This window comes from Macaca mulatta, chromosome 3 (genome assembly GCF_049350105.2).
Source record: "Macaca mulatta isolate MMU2019108-1 chromosome 3, T2T-MMU8v2.0, whole genome shotgun sequence".
Classification (NCBI taxonomy): Eukaryota; Metazoa; Chordata; class Mammalia; order Primates; family Cercopithecidae; genus Macaca; species Macaca mulatta.
The window spans coordinates 83,902,997-83,928,462 of NC_133408.1; the positions used below are offsets into that span (position 1 = coordinate 83,902,997).

At 46.9% G+C, this 25,466-nt stretch overlaps 3 protein-coding genes across 4 annotated transcripts in view; 1 reads left to right on the plus strand and 2 right to left on the minus strand.

The window, feature by feature from the left end:
* NPC1L1 (NPC1 like intracellular cholesterol transporter 1) overlaps positions 1–24,185 on the plus strand; it is a 35,963-nt gene extending 11,778 nt beyond the window's left edge. The window contains exons 11-19 of one of the 2 annotated variants that reach the window (XM_077994749.1): positions 7,219–7,409; positions 7,617–7,741; positions 8,333–8,459; positions 8,628–8,683; positions 11,508–11,658; positions 11,931–12,162; positions 12,699–12,812; positions 12,911–13,073; positions 21,738–21,860. In XM_077994749.1, the coding sequence (XP_077850875.1) occupies positions 7,219–7,409; positions 7,617–7,741; positions 8,333–8,459; positions 8,628–8,683; positions 11,508–11,658; positions 11,931–12,162; positions 12,699–12,812; positions 12,911–13,073; positions 21,738–21,781 (1,203 nt within the window). In that variant the 3' untranslated portion in view covers positions 21,782–21,860. 2 annotated transcript variants of the gene reach the window in all.
* OGDH (oxoglutarate dehydrogenase) overlaps positions 1–25,466 on the minus strand; it is a 474,703-nt gene that overhangs the window by 167,699 nt on the left and 281,538 nt on the right. The window lies entirely within an intron of this gene.
* Positions 13,599–21,786, minus strand: LOC144339847 (syncytin-1-like). Its single transcript, XM_077996892.1, has 2 exons — positions 21,621–21,786; positions 13,599–15,918 (listed from the first exon to the last, which is right to left on the minus strand). The coding sequence occupies exons 1-2, from the start codon at positions 21,729–21,731 to the stop codon at positions 14,197–14,199; spliced, it is 1,833 nt and encodes a 610-aa protein (XP_077853018.1). The 5' UTR covers positions 21,732–21,786; the 3' UTR covers positions 13,599–14,196.

The following is a 25,466-nucleotide window of genomic DNA, read 5'->3' on the forward strand; positions in this document are numbered from 1 at the left end:
AGCTACTTGGGAGGCTGAGGGAGGAGAATCACTTGAACCTGGGAGGCGGATGTTGCGGTGAGCTGAGATCATGCCATTGCACTCCAGCCTGGGAAACAGAGTAAGGATCCGTCTCAAAAAAAATAAATAAATAAAAATAAGTCTATTTTGTCTGGTATTAGTATAGCTATCCCTATTCTCTTTTGGTTCCTATTTACATGGAATCTCTTTTTTTCTGTTCTTTCACTTTTGACCTATTTGTGTTTTTGGATCTAAGGTGAGTCTCTTGGAGAGAGCATATAGTTAGATCACGTTTTGTTGTTTTTTAGCAGATGGGGGCTGCCTAGGGCACAGTATGCCAACTCTCACAATCTTGATCGTGTGTTTAATCCATTCTACCACTCTTTTTTTTTTTTTTTGAGATGGAGTCTCGGTCTCTCGCCCAGGCTGGAGTGCAGTGGAGCGATCTTGGCTCACTGCAACTTACATCTCCCAGATTCAAGCGATTCTCCTGCCTCAGCCTCCTGAGTAGCTGGGATTACAGGTGCATACCACCAAGCCTGGCTACTTGTTTTATATTTTTTGTAGAAACGGGGTTTCACCATGTTGACCAGGCTGGTCTTGAACTCCTGTCTTTGAGTAATCCACCCACCTCAGCCTCCCAAAGTGCTGGGATTACAGGCATGAGCCACCATGACTGACCCTACTACTCTCTTTTGATTGAAGAGTTTAATCCATTTACATTTAGAGTAATTACTGATGAGGAGGGCTTTACTTCTGTCATTTTGCTATTTGTTTTCTATATGCCTTGTAGCTTTTTTGTTTCTCATTTCCTGCATTACTGACTTCTTTTGTGCTTAGTTGGTTGCTACTAGTGAAATTTTACATTTTCCTTTCATTTCCTTTTGTGCATAGTCTACAGCTAATTTTATTTGTGATTACCATGAGGATTACATTAAATGTGCTGAAGTTATAACACTCTAAATTTATGCCAACTTTCTTTCCATAGCATACAAAAACTCTGCTCCTATAACAACTCCATCTTATCCCCCTTTCAGTTATTGATGTCACAAATTATATTTTGGGCTAGCCATGGTGGCTCATGCCTGTAATCCCAATGCTTTGGGAGGTGGAGGTAAAAGGATTGCTTGAGGCCAGCAATTTGAGACCAGCCTGGCCAACACAGTGAGATCCCATCTCTTGAAAAAATTTAAAATTTAGCTGGGCATGGTAGCACATGCCTGTAGTCCCAGCTATGTGGGAGGCTTGCTTGAGTCCAGGAATTCAAGGATGCAGTCAGTTATGATCATGCCACTGCACACCAGCCTGAGCAAGAGAGAGAGACCTTGTCTCAAAAAATTATATTTTTCAGCTGGGTGCAGTGGCTCACGGCTGTAATCCCAGCACTTTGTGAGGTGGTTGGATCACCTGAGGCCAGGAGTTCGAGATCAGCCTAGCCAACATGACAAAACTCCGTCTCTACTAAAAATACAAAAATTAGCCAGGCATGGTGGCACATGACTGTAAACCTAGCTACTTAGGAGGCTGAGACATGAGAATTGCTTGAATCTAGGAGGTAGAGGTTGCAGTGAGCTGAGATTGTGCCACTGTACTCCAGCTTGGGCAATAGAGTGAAACTGTGTCTCAAAAACTTTTGTATTTTTAGGCATTATGTATCCAAAATCATAGGCTAATGATTTTTTTTTTTTGCATTAGTCTCTTCAATCATGTACAAAAAGGTGGAGTTATAAATCATAACATTTATAACTGCCCATTTATTTAACCTTGCTCGGGATTTATTTATTTATTTATTTAGGCAGAGTCTTGCTCTGTTGCCCAGGCTGAAATGCAGTGGTGTGATCATAGCTCACTATAACCTCAAACTCCTGGCCTCAAAAGATCCTCCCACCTCAGCCAGCTGAGGTACTGGGATTACAGGTGTAAGCCACCGTGCCTAGCCAAGGGATTTTTATTTCTTCATACATCTTTGAGTTACTGTCTGATGTCTTTTTTTTTTTTTTTTTTTTTGAGACATTGTTTCACTCTTATTGCCCACCCAGGCTGGAGTGCAATCGTGTGATCTCAGCTCACCGCAACCTCCGCCTCCTGGGTTCAAGTGATTCTCCTGCCTCAGCCTCCTGAGTACTGGGATTACAGGCATGTGCCACCACATTGGGCTAATTTTGTATTTTTAGTAGAGATGAGGTTTCTCCATGTTGGTCAGGCTTGTCTCGAACTCCCAACCTCAGGTGATCTGCCTGCCTTGGCCTCCCAAAGTGCTGGGATTACAGGCATGAGCCGCCACGCCTGGCCTGTCTAACGTCTTTTTATTTCAACCTACAGGATTCCTTTTAGCATTTCTTTCAGTGAAGGACTAGTGATAACAAATTCCTTCTGCTTTTGTTTATCTGAGAATGTCTTAATTTCACCTTCATTTTAATTTTTTTTAAATTTTTTATTTATTTTGAGATGGAGTTTCGCTCTTGTCGCCCAGACTGGAGTACAATGGTGTGACCTCAGCTCACTGCAACCTCTGCCTCCTGAGTTCAAGCAATTCTCCTGCCTCAGCCTCCTGAGTAGCTGAGATTACAGGTGCACACCACCATGCCAGGCTAATTTTTGTATTTTTAATAGAGACGGGGTTTTACCGTGTTGGCCAGGCTGGTCGTGAACTCCTGACCTCAGGTGATCCACCCGCCTTGGCCTCCCAAAGTGCTGGGATTACAGGCATGAGCCACCATGACCGGCCCATTTTTACTTTTTAATTAAAACAATTTTTTTGAGATGGGGGTCTCACTATGTTACTCAGACTGGTCTCGAACTTTTGAGCTCAAGCAATCCTCCTGTTTCAGCCTCCCAAAGTATTCGGATTATAGGATGAATCACCTCATCTGGCTTCTCCCTCATTTTTACTTTTTATTTTTATTTATTTTTTTGAGATGGAGTCTCACTGTGTCGCCCAGAGTGGAGTGCAGTGGTGTGATCTCGGCTCATTGCAACCTCCACCTCCGAGATTCAAGAGATTCTACTACCTCAGCCTCCAAAGTAGCTGGAATTAACAGGTGCATGCCTCCATGCCTGGCTAATTTTTGTATTTTTAGCAGAGATGGGGTCTCACCATGTTAGTCAAGCTGGTCTCAAACTCCTGGCCTCAAATGATCTGTCTACCTCGGCCTCCCAAAGTGCTGGGATTACAGGCATGAGCCACCATGCCCGGCCTTCTCCCTCATTTTTAAGTGACAGTTTTGCTGGAATTAGGATTTTTCATTGACAATTGTTTTTTCTTCAGCACTTGTTTTTTGTTTGTTTGTTTTTGAGACAGAGTCTCACTCTGTCATCCAGGCTGGAGTGCAGTGGCACAATCTTAGCTCACTGCAACCTCTGCTTCCCAGGTTCAAGTGATTCTCCTGCTTCAGCCTCCTGAGTAGCTGGGATTACAGGCGTGTGCCACCATGCCTGGCTAATTTTTGTATTTTCAGAAGAGATGGGGTTTTGCCATGTTGGCCAGGCTGGTCTCAAACTCCTGACCTTAGGTGATCCACCTGCCTCAGCCTCCTGAAGTGCTGGGATTCCAGGCATGAGCCACCATGCCCAGCATTCTTTAGCACCTTCAATATACAAACCCACTGCCATCTGGGCTTTAAGGTTTCTGATGAGAAATATGCTGATAATCTTTTTGACAATCTTTTGTATATGCCAAGTCATTTCTTTTTTTCAATGTTTTCTATTTTTTTAAAAACTGTATTTTATTTTATTTTTTAGAGACAGGGTCTTGCTATGTTGCCTAGAATGGACTTGAAATCCTGGGCTCAAGCAATCCTCCCACCTCAGCCTCTTGAGTAGCTGGGACGACAGGTATATGCCACCATGCCTGGCTTATCTTTGGTTTTTGACAGCTAAATTATAATATGCAACCGGGTGCAGTAGCTCATGCCTGTAATCCCAGCACTTTGGGAGGCCAAGGCAGGCAGATCACGAGGTCAAGAGATCAAGACCATCCTGGCCAACGTGGTGAAACCCCATCTCTACTAAAAATACAAAAATTAGCTGGGCGTGGTTGTGTGCACTTGTAGTCCAAGATACTTGGGAGGCTGAGGCAGGAGAATCACTTGAACCCAGGAGGCAGAGGTTGCAGTGAGCTGAGATTATGCCACTGCATGCCAGCCTGGCAACATAGCGAGACTCCATCTCAAAAAAAAAAAAAAATTTAATATCCTTTGGTGTGGGTTTCTTTAGTTTATCCTACTGGAGTTTATTGAGTTTTTTAAATGTTTATATTCATGTCCTTCATCAAATTTGGGGAGTTCTGGCCATAAGTTTTTCAAATAATCTCACTTCCCCTTTCTCTTTTCTTCTGGAATTCTTACAACGCATATTTTGGTCTATTTGATGATGATGATGTCTCACAGTCCCTTAGGCTCTGCTCTGTTCACTTTTGTTATTTTTTTTTCTTTCTGTTCTTCAAACTCAGTAATTTCAATGGTCTTATCTTCAGTTTGCTAATTCTTTCTTCTGACTGCTTTTGAATCCCTCTAGTGAATTTTTCATTTAAGTTCCTATACTTTTTAGCTCCAGAGTTTTTTGCTCCTTTTAATGTTTTCTCCTTATTGATATTTCCATTTTGTTCATAAATTATTTCCTTGGCTTTGTTTTCTTTTAGCTCTTTGAGTAACTTTAAGGCAATTGTTTTATTTATTTATTTATTGAGACAGAGTCTTGCTCTGTCACCCAGGCTGGAGTGCAGTGGTGTGATCTCAGGCCACTGCAACCTCTGCCTCCTGGGGTCAAGCCTCAGCCTCCCAAGTAGCTGGGATTACAGGTGCCTGCCACCATGCTTGGCTAATTTTTGTATTTTTAGTAGAGACAGGGTTTCACCATATTGGCCAGGCTGGTCTTGAACTCCTGGCCTCATGTGATCTGCCTGCCTTGGCCTTCTAAAGTTCTGGGATTACAGGCATGAGCCACTGCACCCAGCTGAGACAATTGTTTTGAAGTCTTTGTCTAGTAAGTCTGCTGTCTGGTCTTACCCAGGGACAGTTTCCGTTGCTTAATATTTTCCCTTTGAATGGGCCATGTTTTTCTTTTTCTTGGTGTGTTTTTGGTTGAAAAACGGACATTTGATTCTTATAATGTAGTAGCTCTGGAGATCAGATTCTCCTTCTTTCCCAGGGCTTGCTTTATGTTATTTATTGCTGTTGGTGTTTCTGTGCTGGGGATCAGCCAAAGGCACAGAGTTAATGTCTTCTCAGGTATTTTATGAGCCTGCATATTTCTCTGGGCATTTATGCAGTGTGGTGACTGTCTAAATATCCCTATATTTATGGTTGCTTTTGAATGTCCTTGTCCTTATATGTATGGTTCCCAAAAGGAAAACGAGGGAAAAATGAAGGGGTGGGGGATTACTCTTTAAATCTCCTGGAAGTCACTTACTCTTTAAATCTCCTGGAAGTCACTTTAGTAAGATGTGGAGGCAGTTGCAACAATGGTGGTGGGAGTTGCAATAGTGGCTGCCTGCCTGTGTATCTGTACCACCAATATCAGAAGTAATGATCAATGATCAGAACTCAGATATCAGAACTTGATATTTGGATTTATTTATTTATTTATTAGAGACAGGGTCTGGCTCTCTTGCCCAGGCTGGAGTGCAGTGGTGCAATCATAGCTCAGTGCAGCATCAAACTTCCAGGCTCAAATGATTCTCCTACCTCAGCCTCCTGAGTAGCTGGGACTACAGGCATGTGCCACCACACCCAGCTAACTTTTGTATATTTTTTTTGTAGAGACAGGGTGTCACTGTGTGTCCAGATCAGTCTCCCACTCATGGGTTCAAGTGACCCTCCTGCTTGACCTCCCAAAGTTCTGAAATTACAAGTGTAAGCCATCATGCCCAGCTGATATTTGGTGGATGGTGTCCTTGCCTACCCTGGCTCCTGCAAGCTGTGTACAAGCTGCTTCTGGAAAGCATACACAGCTGCATGCCTTGAAGCTGGGAGTGGCAAATGGGTAGCTGCTACTGTACTAAAAGCTGAGATTGCCTGAAATTAACCACAATTTACTGTCCAAGACTTATCCTAGAAGCTTCCAGCCCTCAATAGACTCCAGAGTTCCAAAATAATTACACCAGGGCTGGTGTGGTGGCTCACACCTGTAATCCCAGCTGTTTGGGAGGCTGAGGCGGGTGGATCGCTTGAGGTCAGGAGTTTGAGACCAGCCTGGCCAACATGGTAAAACCCCATCTCTATTAAAAATACAAAAATCAGCCGGGAGTGGTGGCACGTGCCTGTAATCCCAGCTACTCAGGAGGCTGAGGCACAAGAATCGCTTGAACCCAGGAGGTGGAGGTTGCAGTGAGCAGAGATCACACCACTGCACTCCAGCTTGGGAAGACTCTGTCTCAAAAAAAAAAAAAAAAGGAAAAAAAAGAAAAAAAATAGTTATACCAGACAAGTTGTTTTCTAGGCGGGGAGAGAGATTCCTGACACTTCCTACTGTGCCATTTTCCCTAATGTCACTCTGAGCCTTTATGTTATAGAAGGGAGCAGACCATGAGGATGCCTGGTGCATGGCTTTGAGGGTGTATACACTGACATTTATGTGTGCACACAAATACGGGCCGTTGTCACAGGCCAGCTTGTTAGACTGTGGCTGTGCCAAATTGGGGGTGACAGGAAGGGATACAATTATGTGTATGTGCATGTTTGTGTGTGTCAGTGTGTGTTCATGTGAGGTGATATGAGTTGCTCTGTGCTTGCACCCCCGTAAGTGTACTTCTGTTTGCACCTGTGATTATACCTATTCTGTGAACCTTGGAGTATATTCATCTGTGGGTACACCTAAAACCGTGTTCCAGTGTAACTGTACAGTGCACATACATCTTGAAGGTACCCCTGAGTGTGTGTGTCTGTGCATGTCCTTCTCTATATGTACCTTGTGTGTGACCTCTGAGCATGTACCTCTCAGTGTATATTTTGTGTACGTGTGTACATGTACCTCTGTGTACCTCTAGGCATGTATCTGTGTGTACACCTCTGAGTGTCCCACTGACACATCCCTTTGAGTGTGTAACTGCATGTGTATCTCTGAACATGTTCCTCTGTGTGTGTTCCTCTGATCGTGGACCTCTGAGCATGTGCCTTTTAGCATGTACTTCTGTGTGTACCTTCGAGAGTGTGAGCTGGAGTGAGCCCTTTAGGGGTGTGCATAGCAAACTGAAGCTTACTGACCCTCCTCCACTCCTAGGACTCGTACCTGCTTGACTATTTCCTCTTTCTGAACCGCTACTTCGAGACGGGGGCCCCGGTGTACTTTGTTACTACCTCAGGCTACAACTTCTCCAGTGAGGCTGGGATGAATGCCATCTGCTCCAGTGCAGGCTGCAACAACTTCTCCTTCACCCAGAAGATCCAGTATGCCACAGAGTTCCCTGAGCAGTGAGTGCCTGGCCGCCTCACACCCCGGCCTACTCCCTGTTTGAGTTCCCCAAGTCCTCACCAGTCCTTTCTTCCTACCTGTTGTACCCCTGTCCTGCTGTCCTGCTGCCGTATGCCTGGGGAAGGCTGCGTGGGGGTTGGGCCATGAGAAGAATCCACCACCCTGCTCAGCTGGCCTTGTCACCCTTCCTCCCACCTGCCCCTTAGGTCTTACCTTGCCATCCCTGCCTCCTCCTGGGTGGATGACTTCATTGACTGGCTGACCCCATCCTCCTGCTGCCGCCTTTATATATCTGGCCCCAATAAGGACCAGTTCTGCCCCTCGACTGTCAGTGAGTTTGGGGCCATAGGGGCTCACTGCCTACCATAGCTCAGGCAAACTGAGGCAACAGAAAGGAGAGGACTGGAGAGGCTCCCTCAACATCTTGACCTGTCTTGTGGGGTCCATTGGGGGCATGGATGCAGATGTGGCCTGAGGGACAGGCACTCTGTGAGGAGCACCTGTGTGGGTGGCTGTGCTGGCCCGTGGGCATCACACACGTATGCTGCTGTGTACCGTGCCCCACTTTCAGAGCACGTGGCACTCCTGGGTGGCAGGGCACTGGGGAGTCAGGAGTGGAGAGCTGCTGAGGTTGGCACATGGCCCCGCCGCACAAAGCAGTGGCATTTGTAGGTGGAGAGGACTTTGTGGGGCCTGTTTTTCTGCCCCAAATTTCCTTTCCCCTTCTGCCTGTAGGTGCCCACAGTTTCTATAGCCAAGAGGAGAACTTCTCCCACAAATAACAAAAGCAAATCCCCCTAGAAGTGACTAGTTGAGGCTGGAGTGCCTGGGACCTCTGATGGGATTGTTGGGGAAGGAGGGGCACACAGCAGTTGCTGCTGGCCCTGGGGTGTCACTGCCCAGACCCCTGCTTTCTCTGCAGACTCCCTGAACTGCCTAAAGAACTGCCTGAGCATCACGATGGGCTCTGTGAGGCCCTCAGTGGAGCAGTTCTATAAGTATCTTCCCTGGTTCCTGAATGACCGGCCCAACATCAAATGTCCCAAAGGGTAAGCTTGGGAGGGCCTTCTGCTGGGGAGGACAGACATGTGGGACCTAGGATGGGGGTGAATATAGAGAGGCAGGAGGAAGCTATCAGGGGCCTCTCCGGGGTGGCTGTGGGCTGGGCAGATGAAAGGAGCTTTGTTCCTGGCTAAGCCTTTGCCCTGACCTCACAGCGGCCTGGGAGCATACAGCACCTCTGTGAACTTGACTTCAGATGGCCAGGTTTTAGGTAAGCATGGCCTTGCCTGGAGGGGAGGACATAATCAGTTGCTCTGGAGGGCCCCTGAGAACCCCAGGGAATAGCCTGTCACGTGTTGTCTCCCTCCTGTGTCAGGAGCTTCTAACTGCCCTGGCCCTGTCAGCAGGGGTCTTGTTTCCCAACTCCACATCCTCAGACTTCACCCCTTCTCTCACTCCCAAGTCAATGGTCAGCGTTGTTTGTGGAATTCATTCAGCAGTTGATACCATACTTGGGAGTTCTCCACACCCTGGCTAAGTACCTTTCTTACCAGCACAAATTACACCCAAAGGGCAGCTGGCTAAATGAATTAGGATGCTTGGCACAGCACAATCCTAGCAGTCATTAAAAGTAACAAGAGGCTGGGTGCGGTGGCTCATGCCTGTAATCTTAGCACTCCAGGAGGCCGAGGCGAGAGGATCTCTTGAACCCAGGAGTTTGAGACCAGCCCAGGCAACATAGGGAGGCCCTCTTTTTTTTTTTTTTTTTGAGACAGAGTCTCACTCTGTTGCCCAGGCCAGAGTGCAGTGGTGTGATCACTGCAACCTCCACTTCCGAGGTTCAAGCGATTCTCCTGCCTCAGCCTCCTGAGTAGCTGGGACTATAGGAGCATGCCACCACACCTGGGTAATTTTTGTATTTTCAGCAGAGATGGAGTTTCACCATGTTGGCCAGGCTGGTCTCAAACTCCTGGCCTCAGGTGATACGCCTGCCTCGGCCTCCCAAAATGCTGGTATTATAGGCATGAACCACTGTGCCCGGCCTCCTGTACAAAATAAAATTTAAAAAACTGCCTGGGTGTGGTGGCGTGTGCCTGTAGTTCCAGCTATTCAGGAGGCTGGGCGGGAGGAATGTCTGAATCTGGGAGGTTGAGGCTGCAGTGAGCCGTGATCGCAACACTGCACTCCAGCCTGGGCAACAAAGTGAGACCCTCTCTCAAAAAAAAAAAAAAAAAAAAAAAAAGAGAGAAAAAAAGAAAAAGGTAACAAGGGAGATACAGTTAGACTGACAGGAAAAGGACCCACAACATGCTGTCAGCTCATACAGCAGATGGCAGAATGAGACAGCCATCTGTGTAAAGGAGCTGGCTATAGCTCTGTGCAGACATGCTTGGTGTAGGGAGCCTAAGGGAGCTCGTGCTGCAGATGGACATGGGGGTCGTTGGCGGGTGGGGGAGCTTTTGAAGGGTGATCTCACTTTGTACTGAAATAATTTGTAGTTTCAACTGCTGGCTGAAAGCTGCCTGAAGTTCACTTGACAATCACTTGAACGTGGGAAGTAGAAGTTGCAGTGAGCCGAGATCGTGCCACTGCACTCCAGCTGCGGTGACAGAGTGAGACTCTGTCTTGAAAACAAAAACAAAAACAAGAACAAAAAACCCTTTATTGTATAAGGGTCTTAATAACCTTAATTTCTTCTTCTTTTTTTTTGAGACGGAGTCTCGCTTTGTCGCCCAGGCTGGAGTGCGGTGGCGCGATCTTGGCTCACTGCAAGCTCCGCCTCCCAGGTTCAGTCCATTCTCCTGCCTCAGCCTCCTGAGTAGCTGGGACTACAGGTGCCTGCCACCATGCCTGGCTCATTTTTTTGTATTTTTAGTAGAGACGGGGTTTCACTGTGTTAGCCAGGATGGTCTCGATCTCCTGACCTCGTGATCTGCCTGCCTCGGCCTCCCAAAGTGCTGGGATTACAGGCATGAGCCACCGCGCTCGGCCTTCTTTTTTTTTTTTTTTTGAGATGAGGTCTTGCTCTGTTGCCCAGGCTGGAGTGCAGTAGCACAATCTTGGCTCACTGCAGCCTCTACCTCCCGGGTTCAAGCAATTCTCCCGCCTCAGCCCCCCAAGTAGCTGGGATTACAGGGGTGTGCCACCACGTCCGGCTAATTCTTGCATTTTTAGTAGAGACAGGGTTTCACCATGTTGGGCAGGCTGGTCTCGAACTCCTGACCTCAGGTGATTGGCCTGCCTTAGCCTCCCAAAGTGCTGGGATTACAGGTGTGAGCCACCGCGCCTGGCCAATAACCTTAATTTCTTAAAACGTCATTAAGAAATAACCTTTAGCTGGCAGGAGCCCTAAGCCACAGTTCTAATAATTCAACTGTTCTCATTTTTCTTTCTTTCTTTTTTTTTTTTTTTTTTTGAGACGGAGTCTCGCTCTGTCGCCCGGGCTGGAGTGCAGTGGCCGGATCTCAGCTCACTGCAAGCTCCGCCTCCCGGGTTTACGCCATTCTCCTGCCTCAGCCTCCCGAATAGCTGGGACTACAGGCGCCCGCCACCTCGCCCGGCTAGTTTTTTGTATTTTTTTTAGTAGAGACGGGGTTTCACCGTGTTAGCCAGGATGGTCTCGATCTCCTGACCTCGTGATCCGCCCGCCTCGGCCTCCCAGAGTGCTGGGATTACAGGCTTGAGCCACCGCGCCCGGCCTGTTCTCATTTTTCTGTCTTCCTTTCTAGTCCTTTCCTATAGGAATATGCAAATTAAAAACCAATTAAGTTAATTTTAAAAATCCAATGCATATCTTGAAACCATATAGAGAAGAATCTGGGTTCACTAGAGAGATCTCTATAGGCTTCATTCATCAAAGGTCAGGCCTGGGTCTCCCACAGCCGTGGGGCCAGCTATGGAGTTTGCAGGGCTGCTGCAAAACAAAAATATGGACCTCTTGCACAAAATTTACCAAGAATTTCAAATGGTGGCGGCAGAGCCCTGAACCCAGCTTGATCACATGCCTGTGCCACTGTGTCTGGGGTGTTCTGAAGGTGTCCTGGAAAGGGCTCTGACCTTTGCCCTTCCATCTTCCGTGTGCCATGGCTGTCCAGCCTCCAGGTTCATGGCCTATCACAAGCCCCTGAAAAACTCACAGGATTACACAGAAGCTCTGCGGGCAGCTCGGGAGCTGGCAGCCAACATCACTGCTGACCTGCGGAAGGTGCCTGGGACAGACCCAGCTTTTGAGGTCTTCCCCTACACGTGAGGACCTGAGTGGCTGAGCTAGAGGGAGGTGGGGGATGGTTGCTGGAGATTGGAGGTTAGGGTGGAGGGCTTGCAAGGAGTTGCATGAGATGAGCACCAGTTTTAGGTCAGGAGGCTCTGGCTGCAGACTTGGGCCTATTTCTTATGCTGGTTTGTACCCCAATATAAGCCTGCCTGACCCTCAGCATTCTCCTTCTGAAGTGGGGTGTCCCACCCACCTTGAGGGCCCCAGAGGCATGAGCTTGTGACCATGCTCTGTACTCTGGCAGGGTCACCAATGTGTTTTATGAGCAGTACCTGACCATTCTCCCTGAGGGGCTCTTCATGCTCAGCCTCTGCCTGGTGCCCACCTTCGCTGTCTGCTGCCTCCTGCTGGGCCTGGACCTGCGCTCCGGCCTCCTCAACCTGCTGTCCATCATCATGATCCTCGTGGACACCGTTGGCTTCATGGCCCTGTGGGGCATCAGTTACAATGCTGTGTCCCTCATCAACCTGGTCTCGGTAACCCAGCAGACACAGGCACCAGGGGGCCCTGGAGGGGTGGTTGGGGATCCAGCCTCATAGAATACTCCCAGTTCCTTTTTTTTTCTTTCTTTTTTTTTTAGAGGCAGGGTCTTGCTCTGTTTCTCAGGCTTGTGCAGTGACATGATCACAGCTCACTGTAGCCTCGAACTCTTGGGCTCAAGCGATCCTCTGACCTCAGCCTCCCAAGTAGCTGGGACTACAGGCACGTGCCACTGTGTCCAGCTAATATTTTAATTTTTGTTGTAGAGACAGGGTCTCACTTTGTTGCCCAGAATGGTCCCAAACTCCTGGGCTCAAGTGATCTTCTCACCTGAGCCTCCCAGTGTTGGGATTATAGGCATGAGCCACTATAATGGCTCATTGGGATTATAGGCACGAGCCACTTGGCACCCAGCCAAATACTCTGTCTAGAATTTAATGCCTGCCCCGCGCTGGTCCTGGTGGAGGCCTCATCTCCCCAGTTCCTTCCCTACCTCTGCCTTTCTTGGCTTATGCCCCCTCTCTGCCCATAGGCGGTGGGCATGTCTGTGGAGTTCGTGTCCCACATTACCCGCTCCTTTGCCATCAGCACCAAGCCCACCCGGCTGGAGAGGGCCAAAGAGGCCACCATCTCTATGGGAAGTGCGGTGAGTGGGGAGGAGTGGGCCACCCTGTGCCCCACTCGACACCCTGTGCCCTGCTTGATGCCCTGTGCCCTGCCTGACACCTGGTTCTGACCCCCCAGGTGTTTGCAGGTGTGGCCATGACCAACCTCCCTGGCATCCTGGTCCTGGGCCTTGCCAAGGCCCAGCTCATTCAGATCTTCTTCTTCCGCCTCAACCTCCTGATTACTCTGCTGGGTCTGCTGCATGGCTTGGTCTTCCTGCCTGTCATCCTCAGCTATGTGGGTGAGTGCCCTGGCCTGTTCCTACCAGGCTGTCATGATTATCATGACGACAACAGTAACAGTGCATGCTTACCACGGAAGCTCAGGAAGTGCACACAAGCCATGGGCAGACGTCAAGCTCAGGAAGTGCACACAAGCCATGGGCAGACGTCAGAAGCCAGGACCATGACCATGTGGCACTTCTAGTCTTTGAAGCTTCTGTTGTTCATTTAATGTGCTGTGAACATATTTCTTTTGTCAGCAATGTATGTCTCAAACAACATTTCTGTGGCCCTGTACACTCTGGATCTTCACGGCACTGCTGTTGGACTTTTAAGCATGCCCTTCAGCAAGAAATATGTTTTATACCCAGAGGTGACACGCACAAGCACACACAGACATGCTGCCTGAAACAGATGCTTCACTAAATAATATTAATACTTCTCTTATACATTATCCCGGCCCGCGGGATCGTCGAAGCAGGCCCTGGAGGAGGGAGTGGGAATTTGGGGGACAAGAGACACGAGAAATGGAGACAAGACAGTGCTCTGATCAAGTCTCGTTTAATGGCGGTAATGCAGTGCCTTATATACACTTGGAGGGGAAGGGGTTGGGCCAGAGGCAGAGATGATCTCATCGCAGAGGGCGTGACCAAGTAGGTATTGGTTTCTCTGGTCCAACGTCATGTTGCACCTGCGCTGTCAGTTGGTAATTTTCCCGGCACGGGATGGTGCCTGTGCTACAAAGTAACAATTTTCTCAGCCGCGGGGGGGAAAAACAAGTGAAGAAGCAGCAGGAAGAGCGCCATCTATTATGAGGTATTGATACAAAAGAGGAACAACAAATCTAGGGAGGAGGTAGAAGGTGGAAAGGAATAGAGCTCGGGCATTTAATCATTAATTATTATTTGCTATGGCCGGGGCGCGCAGCTCCGGACAGGTCCCCCTTTTTATTATTTTATGATAAGAAATGACCCCTCGGGAACTGCACCTGTCTTAGGTTGGGTCAACTCATCCCCATCTTCTAGGCCCGTCATGGGATAAGGCAGCAGCAAGGGCGGCCCTCCTGTCTTAGGCTCCGATGGGGATAGTGTCCTCTTACCCGTCATTGACTGTCCAGTTCAGCACACGGGGGAGGTGGTCTTATTAAGGTAAATAAGACTCACCATTTTCAGTCATCTCAAGGCGATGATAATGGACCTGTATAGGTTTGGCCTGGAAGGCCTCGATTTGTTGTCTGACAAATGCCATAAGCTTATTAAGGATTATAGGCCCGAGAGTGAGGAAGAGTAGAAGAGTAAGTAAAGGACCAAGAAATGGCAGGAGATAGGGGAGAAGTCCATCGAGCCCAGTCCACAAGGGATTGGCGGCCAGGCCTTTTCTGCGCTTTTCTAGTTCTTCTTGTAACGTTTTTATCTTATCTCTGACGATTCCGGATTTGTTGGCGTAAAAACAGCACTTTTCCTGTAAAGCCAAACAGATCCCTCCCTGTTCTGCCATTAACAAATCTAGACCTCTTCTATTCTGGAGAACTACTTCTGCTAATGAATCTACTTGATCTTGTAAATCTTGTATAGTACTGGATAAGGTCTGTACATCTGAAATTAATTGATTGGATAATTTGGTATATTGGGTTAGTGAGACTCCTAGGCCTGTGGCTCCTGTAGTAAAAGCAGTGGTGATTCCTAGTCCTGCCAACAAGGGAATAAATTGTATGGCTCGTTTTGGTCTATAAATAAAATGTTCAATAGCGGGGATGGGGATAGGTTCATCTCCAGGGATGATATCAATGTCGGGGAGAAGAGTGGCCAGAACACAAAGCCCTGTCCAATGTGTAGGTAGATAAGTATATGCCATGTTGTTTCCACAAACGAAAACCGAGCCATTTACAGCACACAAAGGGTTGGTGGCATTGATTATGGAGGTACAGTTGTCAAACACAACATAGCCTAAATCAATTTCTTTAGTGTTATTATATGATGGTGAAAAGAGGCAAGAGGAATTAGAAAACGTCATCGGTTGAACTAAGGGGGGGGTAATAGGACAGGAATTATTTACTAAGGATTCATTTGAGTAATTGACATAGGGCAATGAAAGGTTAGGTATGGCTAGAGGAATAGGGGGGCCCATTTTAAGACAAAGCCAACAATCGTGGGCCAGGCTTGTATTGGACATTTGAAGTAAATTGTAAGTAGCATTGAGGATATCGAAGGTTTGAGCATCGAGCCTAAAATTATCTCTAAGCTCAGGCAAGGCTAAGGGGTGATATTGAAGTTCCGGATATAGAGCTTTATGAATTTCTTCTAATTTTTTCTGGATGGTTTTAATTCTTGCAGTATCTAATGGGCCTCCTCCATCAGAAATGTGAATGGGGGCGGTAGTGCTCCAACAAACAGGCTTTCCTTTTTGGCCGTTACAAGGAGATTGTACAAGTTTATTAGTGGATCCTAATACTTGTACGTCATTAATGCCTCCAGTTTGTGTTTTTAGTAACGTGGCCGTATAATATGTTCTATTGCCTGATTTGCATTGTTGATAGGAGGTATAACAGGAACTATGTACAGAAGATTGGAAAGAGTTACAAGGGCATTCTAGGAGCGGCCCGCTAGGTGAGGTATCTCTTGGGGTAGACTTACATTTCCATAACTGGTTTGGCATTAGGTAAGCTGTCTTGCCCACGCAAGTCACCTGGGTGATTCTGTCTGACGGAGGTTCAGATACTTGTCCCCCTCTGCAATCACAAGGCTGGCTGTATTGTTTTCGTAATAATTCTCTTGCTTTACGAGGGTCACCAAAACCTGCATAGACTGCCACTATGCTATATAGAGCGATTATTCCCCAAAGGAATCTCATGTTAGGCTTCATTTTCTGAAAAACAAGAAGGAAAGAACTTCTCAGGGAGATTTATCTTCCCTGGACTGACAATGGTTATGATTTATTTGTCTTACCAATCTTTCAGGCAGCCATCTGGCTGCATCATTTTTTTGTGAGAAGATGCATACTGAGCCTCTTCCCCAAATTAAAACTGGATCGGGGCCATGCCATGAACTGTCAAGTGGATCTTTCCATTTTACCATTGCAAACTGTTTTTGAGATTCAGGATGCCAGAAACGGTCGGCAGCCGATTTTCCATGACTGTCCAAATTTAAAAAATTAAGGATAAACAGGGCATGATTGAGTATGTTTCTGGGGGTACCCTTCACGGGGTACCAGCTCCCCCCTTTTAATTTTGTGATAACAGTTTTTAATGACAGATGAGCTCTTTCTACTATACCTTGTCCTTGGGGATTATAGGGAATGCCTGTGGTATGTTTAATTTGTAGAGTATTACAGAATTGTAAAAAGGTTTTGGCTATATAACCGGGGCCATTATCTGTTTTGATTTGTTTGGGTATTCCTAAAATAGAAAAGCAGTGTAATAAATGAGCTATGACATGTTTGGTGGCCTCTCCTGTTTGGAGAGTTGCACTGATGAATCCACTATAGGTGTCTATGCATATATGGATATATTTTAGTTGACCGAATTCTAAGTGGTGAGTAACGTCCATTTGCCAAATTTCGTTGGGGATGAGTCCTCGGGGATTAACTCCTAAATGGGGAACAGGTAAATATGTTATGCAGTTGGCGCATTGTTTAACTATTTGTTGAGCTTGTTCTCTGGTAAGTTTAAACATAAGCCTTAAGGTTTGGGCGTTTAAATGATGTAAGGCATGTGCTTTTTGTGCTTGTTGCAAATTGTCTGTAGTGACTGTGGCTATGGTTTTTGTTGCCGTGTTGGCTGTTGCGTTACCTTGAGTTAAAGGTCCCGGTAATCCTGAATGTGCCCTAATATGCCCAAGAAAAAAGGGAGTAGTCCTCTTTCGGATAAGTTGTTGACATTGTAAAAATAGGTTAGCTGTGTCTGAAATATGTTTAATTTGAGACACGGTCTCTAAGAGGGGTATTGAATGAGCCAGGTAGGCGCTGTCTGTATAAATGTTAAGTGGCTGACAAGGAAAAGCTGATAGTGCTGCAATTATAGCTTGCAATTCGACCAGCTGAGCTGATGTATAAGTGGTCTGGAATTTAACGACTACATTATTGTAAGTGTAAGCGGCAAGTCCTGTGGAAGATCCATCAGTGACAATTAGTAATGCGTCATTGAGAGGTTCTTTACTGGTAATATGGGGAAATACAAACGCATGAAGTTTGCAAAATTGAATAAGTTTGTTAGGTGGGTAATGGCTGTCAATCGCGCCAGTATAAGAAGCGCAAGCAATTGGCCAGGCTTCCGTATTTTGTAACAGCCAATGGATGCGTGATTGAGTGTAGGGCTGTATAATGGTAGAGGGTTCTATTCCAAAGTATTTTCTACTGTTTTCTCTTCCCAAGATAATTAGATCAGCTATTGCATCATAATAAGGCAACAAAACCTTTTTAGGGGAGGAGGGCAGGTGTACCCACATAATGGGATTGATCTGCCAAAATAGGCCAGTAGGGGTTATTGTTGTGTTAAAAATAAGGAATATTAATGGCTGAGAATAATCAATACCGGTAACAAATTGTGTTGCAATGGCATGTTCTACCTGTTGGAGTGCTATTAATGCTTCTTTAGTAATGGACCTGGGAGATTTTGGATTAGAGTCTCCTTTTAATATATCGAAAAGAGGTTTTAACTCTCCTGTGGTGAGCTTTAAGTACGGCCGAAGCCAATTTATGTCTCCCAGTAATTTTTGGAAATCATTTAAAGTTTTTAAATGATCACGATGTATAACGGCCTTTTGATTAATGATTTTGGGTCCATTAATTTGGAAACCAAGATAGGTGTATGGATCTTGTAATTGTACCTTTTCTGGGGCTATTTGTAGTCCTGCTGCTGTTAACTCCTGTTTGAGTTGGGCAAAACACTGTAAGACTTGTTCGCCAATTTCTCCTGCTATTAAAATATCATCCATATAATGTATAATATACATCTGTGCCCATGTTTTTCTGACTGGCTCTATAGCGGCAGCTACATATTTTTGACACAAGGTAGGACTATTAGCCATACCCTGAGGTAAGACTTTCCATTGATAACGCTTCATTGGTTGTTTAAAATTTGTGGATGGAAGACTAAAGGCAAATCTTTTTTGGTCAGCAGGGTGAAGGGGAATTGTAAAAAAGCAATCTTTAAGGTCAATAACGATTTTAAAATATTTTTGAGGAATCGCAACTGGTGAAGGCAATCCTGGTTGTAAGGCACCCATAAGGATCATAGTGATATTTACTGCTCTTAAATCTTGTAAGAGTCTCCATTTACCAGACTTCTTTTTAATAACAAAAATAGGTGTATTCCAAGGGGAATTACTTTCCTCAATATGTCCTGCTGCTAGTTGTTCCTGCACTAACTGTTGGGCAGCACTTAGTTTATCATTGAGTAAAGGCCACTGATCAACCCAAACGGGCTCATCTGACTTCCAAGTAATGGGGTCAGTGCACCTTTGGGGTGCAGGTATGTCAGTGGCCTGAGCTAAAAATTTCCAAACCCCTTTTTATCAAGTTGTCCTGAAACCAGTATAGGCTGTGGGATACCGTTTTCTCCTTTTCCAAGACCTTTACCAGGGGTGTATCCTTGAGTTAACATTTGTGCAGTAACTATATCATTTGGACTACACATTATAATTTTCATTTGAGAGAGCAGATCTCGCCCCCAAAGGTTAACAGGTAGGTGAGGAATGACAAATGGCTTAATGAGGCCTGAATTGTTTTCTTTATCTGTCCATGTTAGATATTTAGAACTTTGTTTAGGATTACTGCTTTGTCCAATTCCTCTCAAGTGAGTTAAAGTTTCTGTAGTAGGCCAATGAGAGGGCCAATCTTCCTGTTTAATGATCGTTACATCAGCCCCTGTGTTTATTAGTCCAGTGAATGCCTTCCCGTCTAACCATAAGGTTAGAGAGGGTTTTTGATTTGTAATTGGTTGCACCCAATATATATCTGATGATCCGAAACCTTTTTTTTTTTTTTTTTTTTTTTTTTTTTTTTTGAGACAGAGTCTTGCTCTGTCGCCCAGGCTGGGGTGCAGTGGCCGGATCTCAGCTCACTGCAAGCTCCGCCTCCCGGGTTTAGACCATTCTCCTGCCTCAGCCTCCCGAGTAGCTGGGACTACAGGCGCCCGCCACCTCGCCCGGCTAGTTTTTTGTATTTTTTAGTAGAGACGGGGTTTCACCATGTTAGCCAGGATGGTCTCGATCTCCTGACCTCGTGATCCGCCCATCTCGGCCTCCCAAAGTGCTGGGATTACAGGCTTGAGCCACCGCGCCCGGCCGATCCGAAACCTTTTATATTTCTATTAGAGTATTGGATATTATTATCTGTTTTAACCAAAGGTAGCAGGAGTAACTGAGCTATTCTAACTCCTTGAGGGACAGTAATAATACTATCAATAGCTCTGGCCATAATTTTAATTTCTCCTTCATAATCATTATCGATAACTCCAGGGAGGACTTGTAAGCCTCTCATGGTGACACTACTTCTTCCTAAAAGTAGCCCAAAAGTGTTAGGTGGTAAGGGTCCATATATTCCGGTATTTAAGGTCTGTGGTCCCATTTCAGGTGTTAGTACTGTGTGGGAGGTGGAACTGAGGTCCAATCCCGCACTTCCTGGGGTTGCTCTACTAAGTTTTGAAATGGATTGCTGTTGCTGGCTGGAACAAAGCTGACTGCCCCATATGCTTGTTTCGGGGCCTGAGGCTGGCCCCTCATCCCGTTTCCCTGCCTGGGGGGTAAAGGATTTCCTTGACTGTCAGTTTTAGATTTACATTCGTTTGCCCAGTGCCTTCCTCTTTTACACCTTGGGCAAAGGCCTGGGATTTTTGCTTCTGGACTCTTATTTTGGTTTTCACAGCAATCTTTTGCAAAGTGTCCCCTTTTACTGCATCTAAAACATCCCCCTTTATCTTTACCTTTGTTAATGAGGAAATCTCTTACTGTTTGGCCACTAAAGGTGGCAGCCATTGCTAGGCCTTGTTGATATGAGGGCCCAATATCTGAACAAAGGCGAATGTATCCTGTTAAATCTGTTTTCTTTCGATAAGGTCTGATTGCCGCTTGGCAGGCGGGGTTAGCATTTTCATAAGCTAACTGTTTAACATAATCTACACCCGTTTCTGCATTTCCAAAGATTCTACCTGCCGTGGTCATAAGTCTATGCACAAAGTCTGAAAATGGCTCATCGGGTCCTTGTTTAACCGCTGTGAGCGAAGCCCCTGGATCTCCTTTAATGGGAAGTTTTCTCCAGGCTTTTGTAGCAGCAGCCTGGATTTGTGAGAACAGTCCAGGGTCGTATTGCATTTGGGCCCGAGTGTCTGCATAATTACCTGAACCTGTTAACATATCAAAATCCCAACCGTTTCCTGCCTGTTGATTTCTTTTAGCTGTATCTCTACAATTTTCAAAGAACTCTGACTTCCAAATTAAGTGGTCTCCCCCAGAAAGGACTGCCCTAACTAAGGTATTCCAGTCTGTAGGAGTGAGCCAATTATCAGCCACAGATTCCACTATAGCAAGAGTATATGGAGCAGTAGCCCCATACTGAGAGGCAGCAGTCTTTAACTCTTTTATAATAGTAAAATCAAATCCAGTATGATGCCTCCAAGCCTGTCCCTGTTCATCTATGGTTTCCGTGACCGGAAAAACGTCTTTAGGGGAGGAGTCTTCTCTATGTCGGCTAGCAACTAACCCCCCTCTTGGAACATGTTGTCCAGGCCGCTGAAGTGGGCGCAAGGAACCCTCCATAGCGTCTGAGTTAGGTATTTTTTCATTTCCTGTTTTTAGCTTTTGGAGCCTAATTATCAATGATTGATGTAACTCTTCAAGTTTAATTTGCTCTTCTAGTTGAGCAATCTTTTGCTTTAATTCTTCTTTGGGATCTATTGCTGCCATAACAATGGGCGCAGAAGCCTCATTATGTGTCTTATTATATGGGGGTGGGTATGAAGTAAAGGGAGGCAAATCAGGGTTGTGATATTTAGCTGCCTCTTCCTCTAAATCATCCCAATTTATGTCCAATTGATTAGGCTTATTAATTTCCTCCTCTTTTTGAAGCATCTGTAAAATCGGGTATTTTTTTGGTTTGTTTTCGTGTGGCATTTCTTTATCTGTTACAGAAGGAGACTTAATTTCCTCATGATCACTTTCGAGGGAAATGAGATCCTCCTCCGTATCTTGCGGAGGCTTTGCGAGGTTAGGGCGGGAGCTAACCTTTAAAATATGCTCTGTCTGAGTGACCGCAGCCGTGACTTGCGGATTGGCCTCCTTCTTATCTATTAAATCTCTAATGAGGTTCCAATAAGAGAAGGCGGTTACAGGAATTTTTTCTGGCCCAAAAGTATTATAATAGTCCTGAAGACAATCCCCAATTCTACGCCATCTTTTAATATCAATAGTTCCTTCCTGTGGGAACCAAGGGCAAGTGTCTTTTACAAAATCAAAAAATTTAAACAAATCATTACCTTTAACCTTTACTCCTCGTATCTTTAAAGCCTCTTTTAATTGTCCTACATATATTTGATGTTGGCTTAATTCTTGTCCCATTTCGGACGCGTCACTTACCTTCGATCCTGACGCGGCAGGTTCCCGCGGTGATCGGAAGAGTTTGACTCCTTTTGTCTTCGTTAGCGGTCGACCGTCCTTTGGCGTCCTCTTCCTCACGGAGTCCCTCATTTCCAGGTCCCTGTTCGGGCGCCACGTATCCCGGCCCGCGGGATCGTTGAAGCAGGCCCTGGAGGAGGGAGTGGGAATTTGGGGGACAAGAGACACGAGAAATGGAGACAAGACAGTGCTCTGATCAAGTCTCGTTTAATGGCGGTAATGCAGTGCCTTATATACACTTGGAGGGGAAGGGGTTGGGCCAGAGGCAGAGATGATCTCATCGCAGAGGGCGTGACCAAGTAGGTATTGGTTTCTCTGGTCAAACGTCATGTTGCACCTGCGCTGTCAGTTGGTAATTTTCCCGGCAGGGGATGGTGCCTGTGCTACAAAGTAACAATTTTCTCAGCCGCGGGGGGGAAAAACAAGTGAAGAAGCAGCAGGAAGAGCGCCATCTATTATGAGGTATTGATACAAAAGAGGAACAACAAATCTAGGGAGGAGGTAGAAGGTGGAAAGGAATAGAGCTCGGGCGTTTAATCAATTATTATTTGCTATGGCCGGGGCACGCAGCTCCGGACAATACATGTGAAGCATTCTGATATTTCTGGTTCCATTCTATTATTATTATTATTGTTTTTGGAGACAGGGTCTTGCTCTGACACCCAGGCTGGAGTGCAATAGCATGATCACAGCTTACTGCAGCCTTGACTTCCCAGGCTCAAGTGATCCTCCCACCTCAGCCTCCTGAGTAGCTGGGACCCCAGGTGCACATCACCATGCCAGCTAATTTTTAATTTTTTTGTAGAGGTGGGGTCTCCCTGTGTTGCCCAGGCTGGTCTCAAACTCCTGAGCTCGTGATCCACCTTGGCCTTCCATAGTATTAGGATTACAGGTGTGAGCCACTGTGCTTGGCTTTTATTTTAATTTAAATTTATTATTTATTTTATTTTAATTGATTGAGATGGAGTCTCACTCTGTCGCCCAAGCTGGAGTGCAGTGGTGTGATCTCAGCTTCTTGCAACCCCTGCCTCACCAAGTTCAAGCCATTCTCCTGCTTTAGCCTCCCAAGCAGCTGGGATTACAGGCACGGACCACTACGCCTGGCTAATTTTTTTAATTCATTTTTTATTTTTAGTAGAGATGGGGTTTCACCATGTTGGCCAGGCTGGTCTCGAACTCCTGACCTCAGGTGATTTGACCGCCAAGGCCTCCCAAAGTGCTGGGATTACAGGCGTGAGCCACTGTGCCCCAGCCCTATCATTAATTTTTTTTTTTTTTTTCTTTAAGACAAGAGCTTCGCTCTGTTGCCCAGGCTGGAGTGTGGTGGTGCGATCTCAGTTCACTGCAACCTCTGCTTTCTGGGTTCAAGCAATTCCCCTGTCTTAGCCTCCTGAGTAGCTAGGATATCAGTGCACACCACCATGCCTGGCCAATTTTTGTATTTTTATTAGAGACAGGGTTTCACCATGTTGGTCAGGCTGGTCTCGAACTCCTGACCTCAGGTGATCCCTCTGCCTTGGCCTCCCAAAGTGCGGGCCTCCCAAAGTGCGGGGATTACAGGCGTGGGCCACCGCACCCAGTCTCATTAATTTTTTGAAATGCTGGCCAGGAGTGGTGGCTCATGCCTGTAATCCTAGCACTTTGGGAGGCTGAGGCGCATGGAGGCTCAAATTGAGCCTCCCAGGATGAAGGTGTTTCTGGCTCTCAGGGTGGGCAAGCTGGGAGGAGTTCAATTTTACCCCCCACCAGATGGTAATAATAATATTACTAGAGGACATTTACAGAGGGGTGTGTTTGTGCATCAACATATGTGTCTGTAATTCTCTTAACTACCCCCCCGAGGTAGGCATCATTATCCTTCCCTTTTTACAGATGAGGGAACTGAGACACCTGCCCCAGGTTACAGACTTGGTCAAAGGTAGCAGGGGTTGGAGCCCACACAGCTCCATGGTTCCTAAACATGTCTCTTGTGGGGACTCCCTGACCCTCTTGGAAGGAGTAGAGTGTGTGTGCTAGGGGTGGTGGGTGAGACATAAGAGAGGGGCAAGGAGGAGCAGTTGTGGGGTGTGCTTGGACGAGGGGTATCCAGGGCCTTGGAGCTGCAGGTGGTGGCTGTTCCTCGGAGGCTCCCAACATGCTTGGGGGATGGGGGACCAGGACATCCCTGAAGCTTGGGCTGCAAATGTAGTGACCCCAGAAGGCACATGGCACAGAGCCCCCCTGGGACCCTTCCTGCCTTGGGTTTGTTGTACAGAACCAGGAGTAGCTTCTCACCTGTGTCCCCTGCCCACCTCTCTGACTGTGGTTCTCTGTCTCACTGCAGGGCCTGACATCAACCCAGCTCTGGCACTGGAGCAGAAGCTGGCTGAGGAGGCAGCAGCGGCAGCCATAGCGGCCTCCTACCCAAATCACCCCTCCCGAGTCTCCACAGCTGACAACATCTATGTCAACCACAGCTTTGAAGGTTCTATCAAAGGTGCTGGTGCCGTCAGCAACTTCTTGCCCAACAATGGGCGGCAGTTCTGATACAGCCAGAGGCCCCCTGTCTAGGCTCTATGGCCCTGAACCGAAGGGTTATGAGGGTCTTCCCTGTGACTGTCCCTTGACACATGCCCTTCTCAAATCCTAGGGGAGGCCGTTCCCATGAGACTACCTGTCACTGGAGGATGGCCTGCTCTTGAGGCATCCAAGCAGCACCACTGATGGCTCCTCTGCTCCCACAGTGGGTCCCCAGTTTCCAAGTCACCTAGGCCTTGGGCAGTGCCTCCTCCTTCTGGGCCTGGGTCTGGAAGTTGGCACGAACAGACACACTCCATGTTTGTCCCACACTCACTCACTTTCCTAGGAGCCCACTTCTCATCCAACTTTTCCCTTCTCAGTTTCTCTGTCAAAAGTCTTAATTCTGTGTCAGTAAGTCTTTAACACGTACTAGTGTCCCTGAGAACACAGACAGTGACCACTGCCCTGGGTTGTGATATCACAGGAGGCCAGGGAGGGGCAAAGGCTCAGGCCAAGAGTCAACGCTGTGGGAGGCCGGTCAGTAGCCACTCCCTCCAGAGCGCACCTGCAGGTCTGCCATCTACGGCCCTTTCTGGCAAGAGAAGGGCCCAGGAAGGATGTTCCCATAAGCACCTTGGTCATGGATTAGCCCCTCCTGGAAAACGGTGTTGGGTTTGGTCTCCAGCTCCGACTCTTATTAAGGCTGTTGCTGCCAGTCAAGGCCACCCAGGATTCTGAAGGCTGGGAGCTCTTGGGGCTGGGCTGGTCCTCCCACCTTCACCTCAGGCCTGGAGCCCAGGCCTCAAACCAGCCCAATCCGAGCTCTTGGACAGCTCTCCAGAAGCATGAACTGCAGTTGAGATGAAGATCCTGGCTTGGTACTGTGCACATGGGTGTTAAATAAACATTTGTTGGCAGAAATGGTGTTTTATGTCACATGTCCTACCCTGGCTGCCTCTTGGCTTAAGATAATTTTTGTGAATGACACAAATAATATATGTGTGGGAGAGTGATTTGTGGAGATACTAGTGTGTTTTGTTCTATTTCTCCCCCCTCTTTTCAAGAAAGTAGTCAGGCCATTGTGTGCTCATGCTTTACAAGGGCCTTTGAGGAGTGGGAGTAATTTCCCTTCAAACTGGGAGGGCACAGAGCCTGAGAGTCAGTCAGGAGTAGGATGTGCAGCCCCTCCCTTTCTGGAACAGCCTGTGAGGTAGGCAACACCTGGAGGAGCTAGAGGAGAACCACGGTGCACTCAGGGAGGGAAAAACCCACTGTCCAAATGACCAGCTCCCAGGAGGGCCCCAGGCC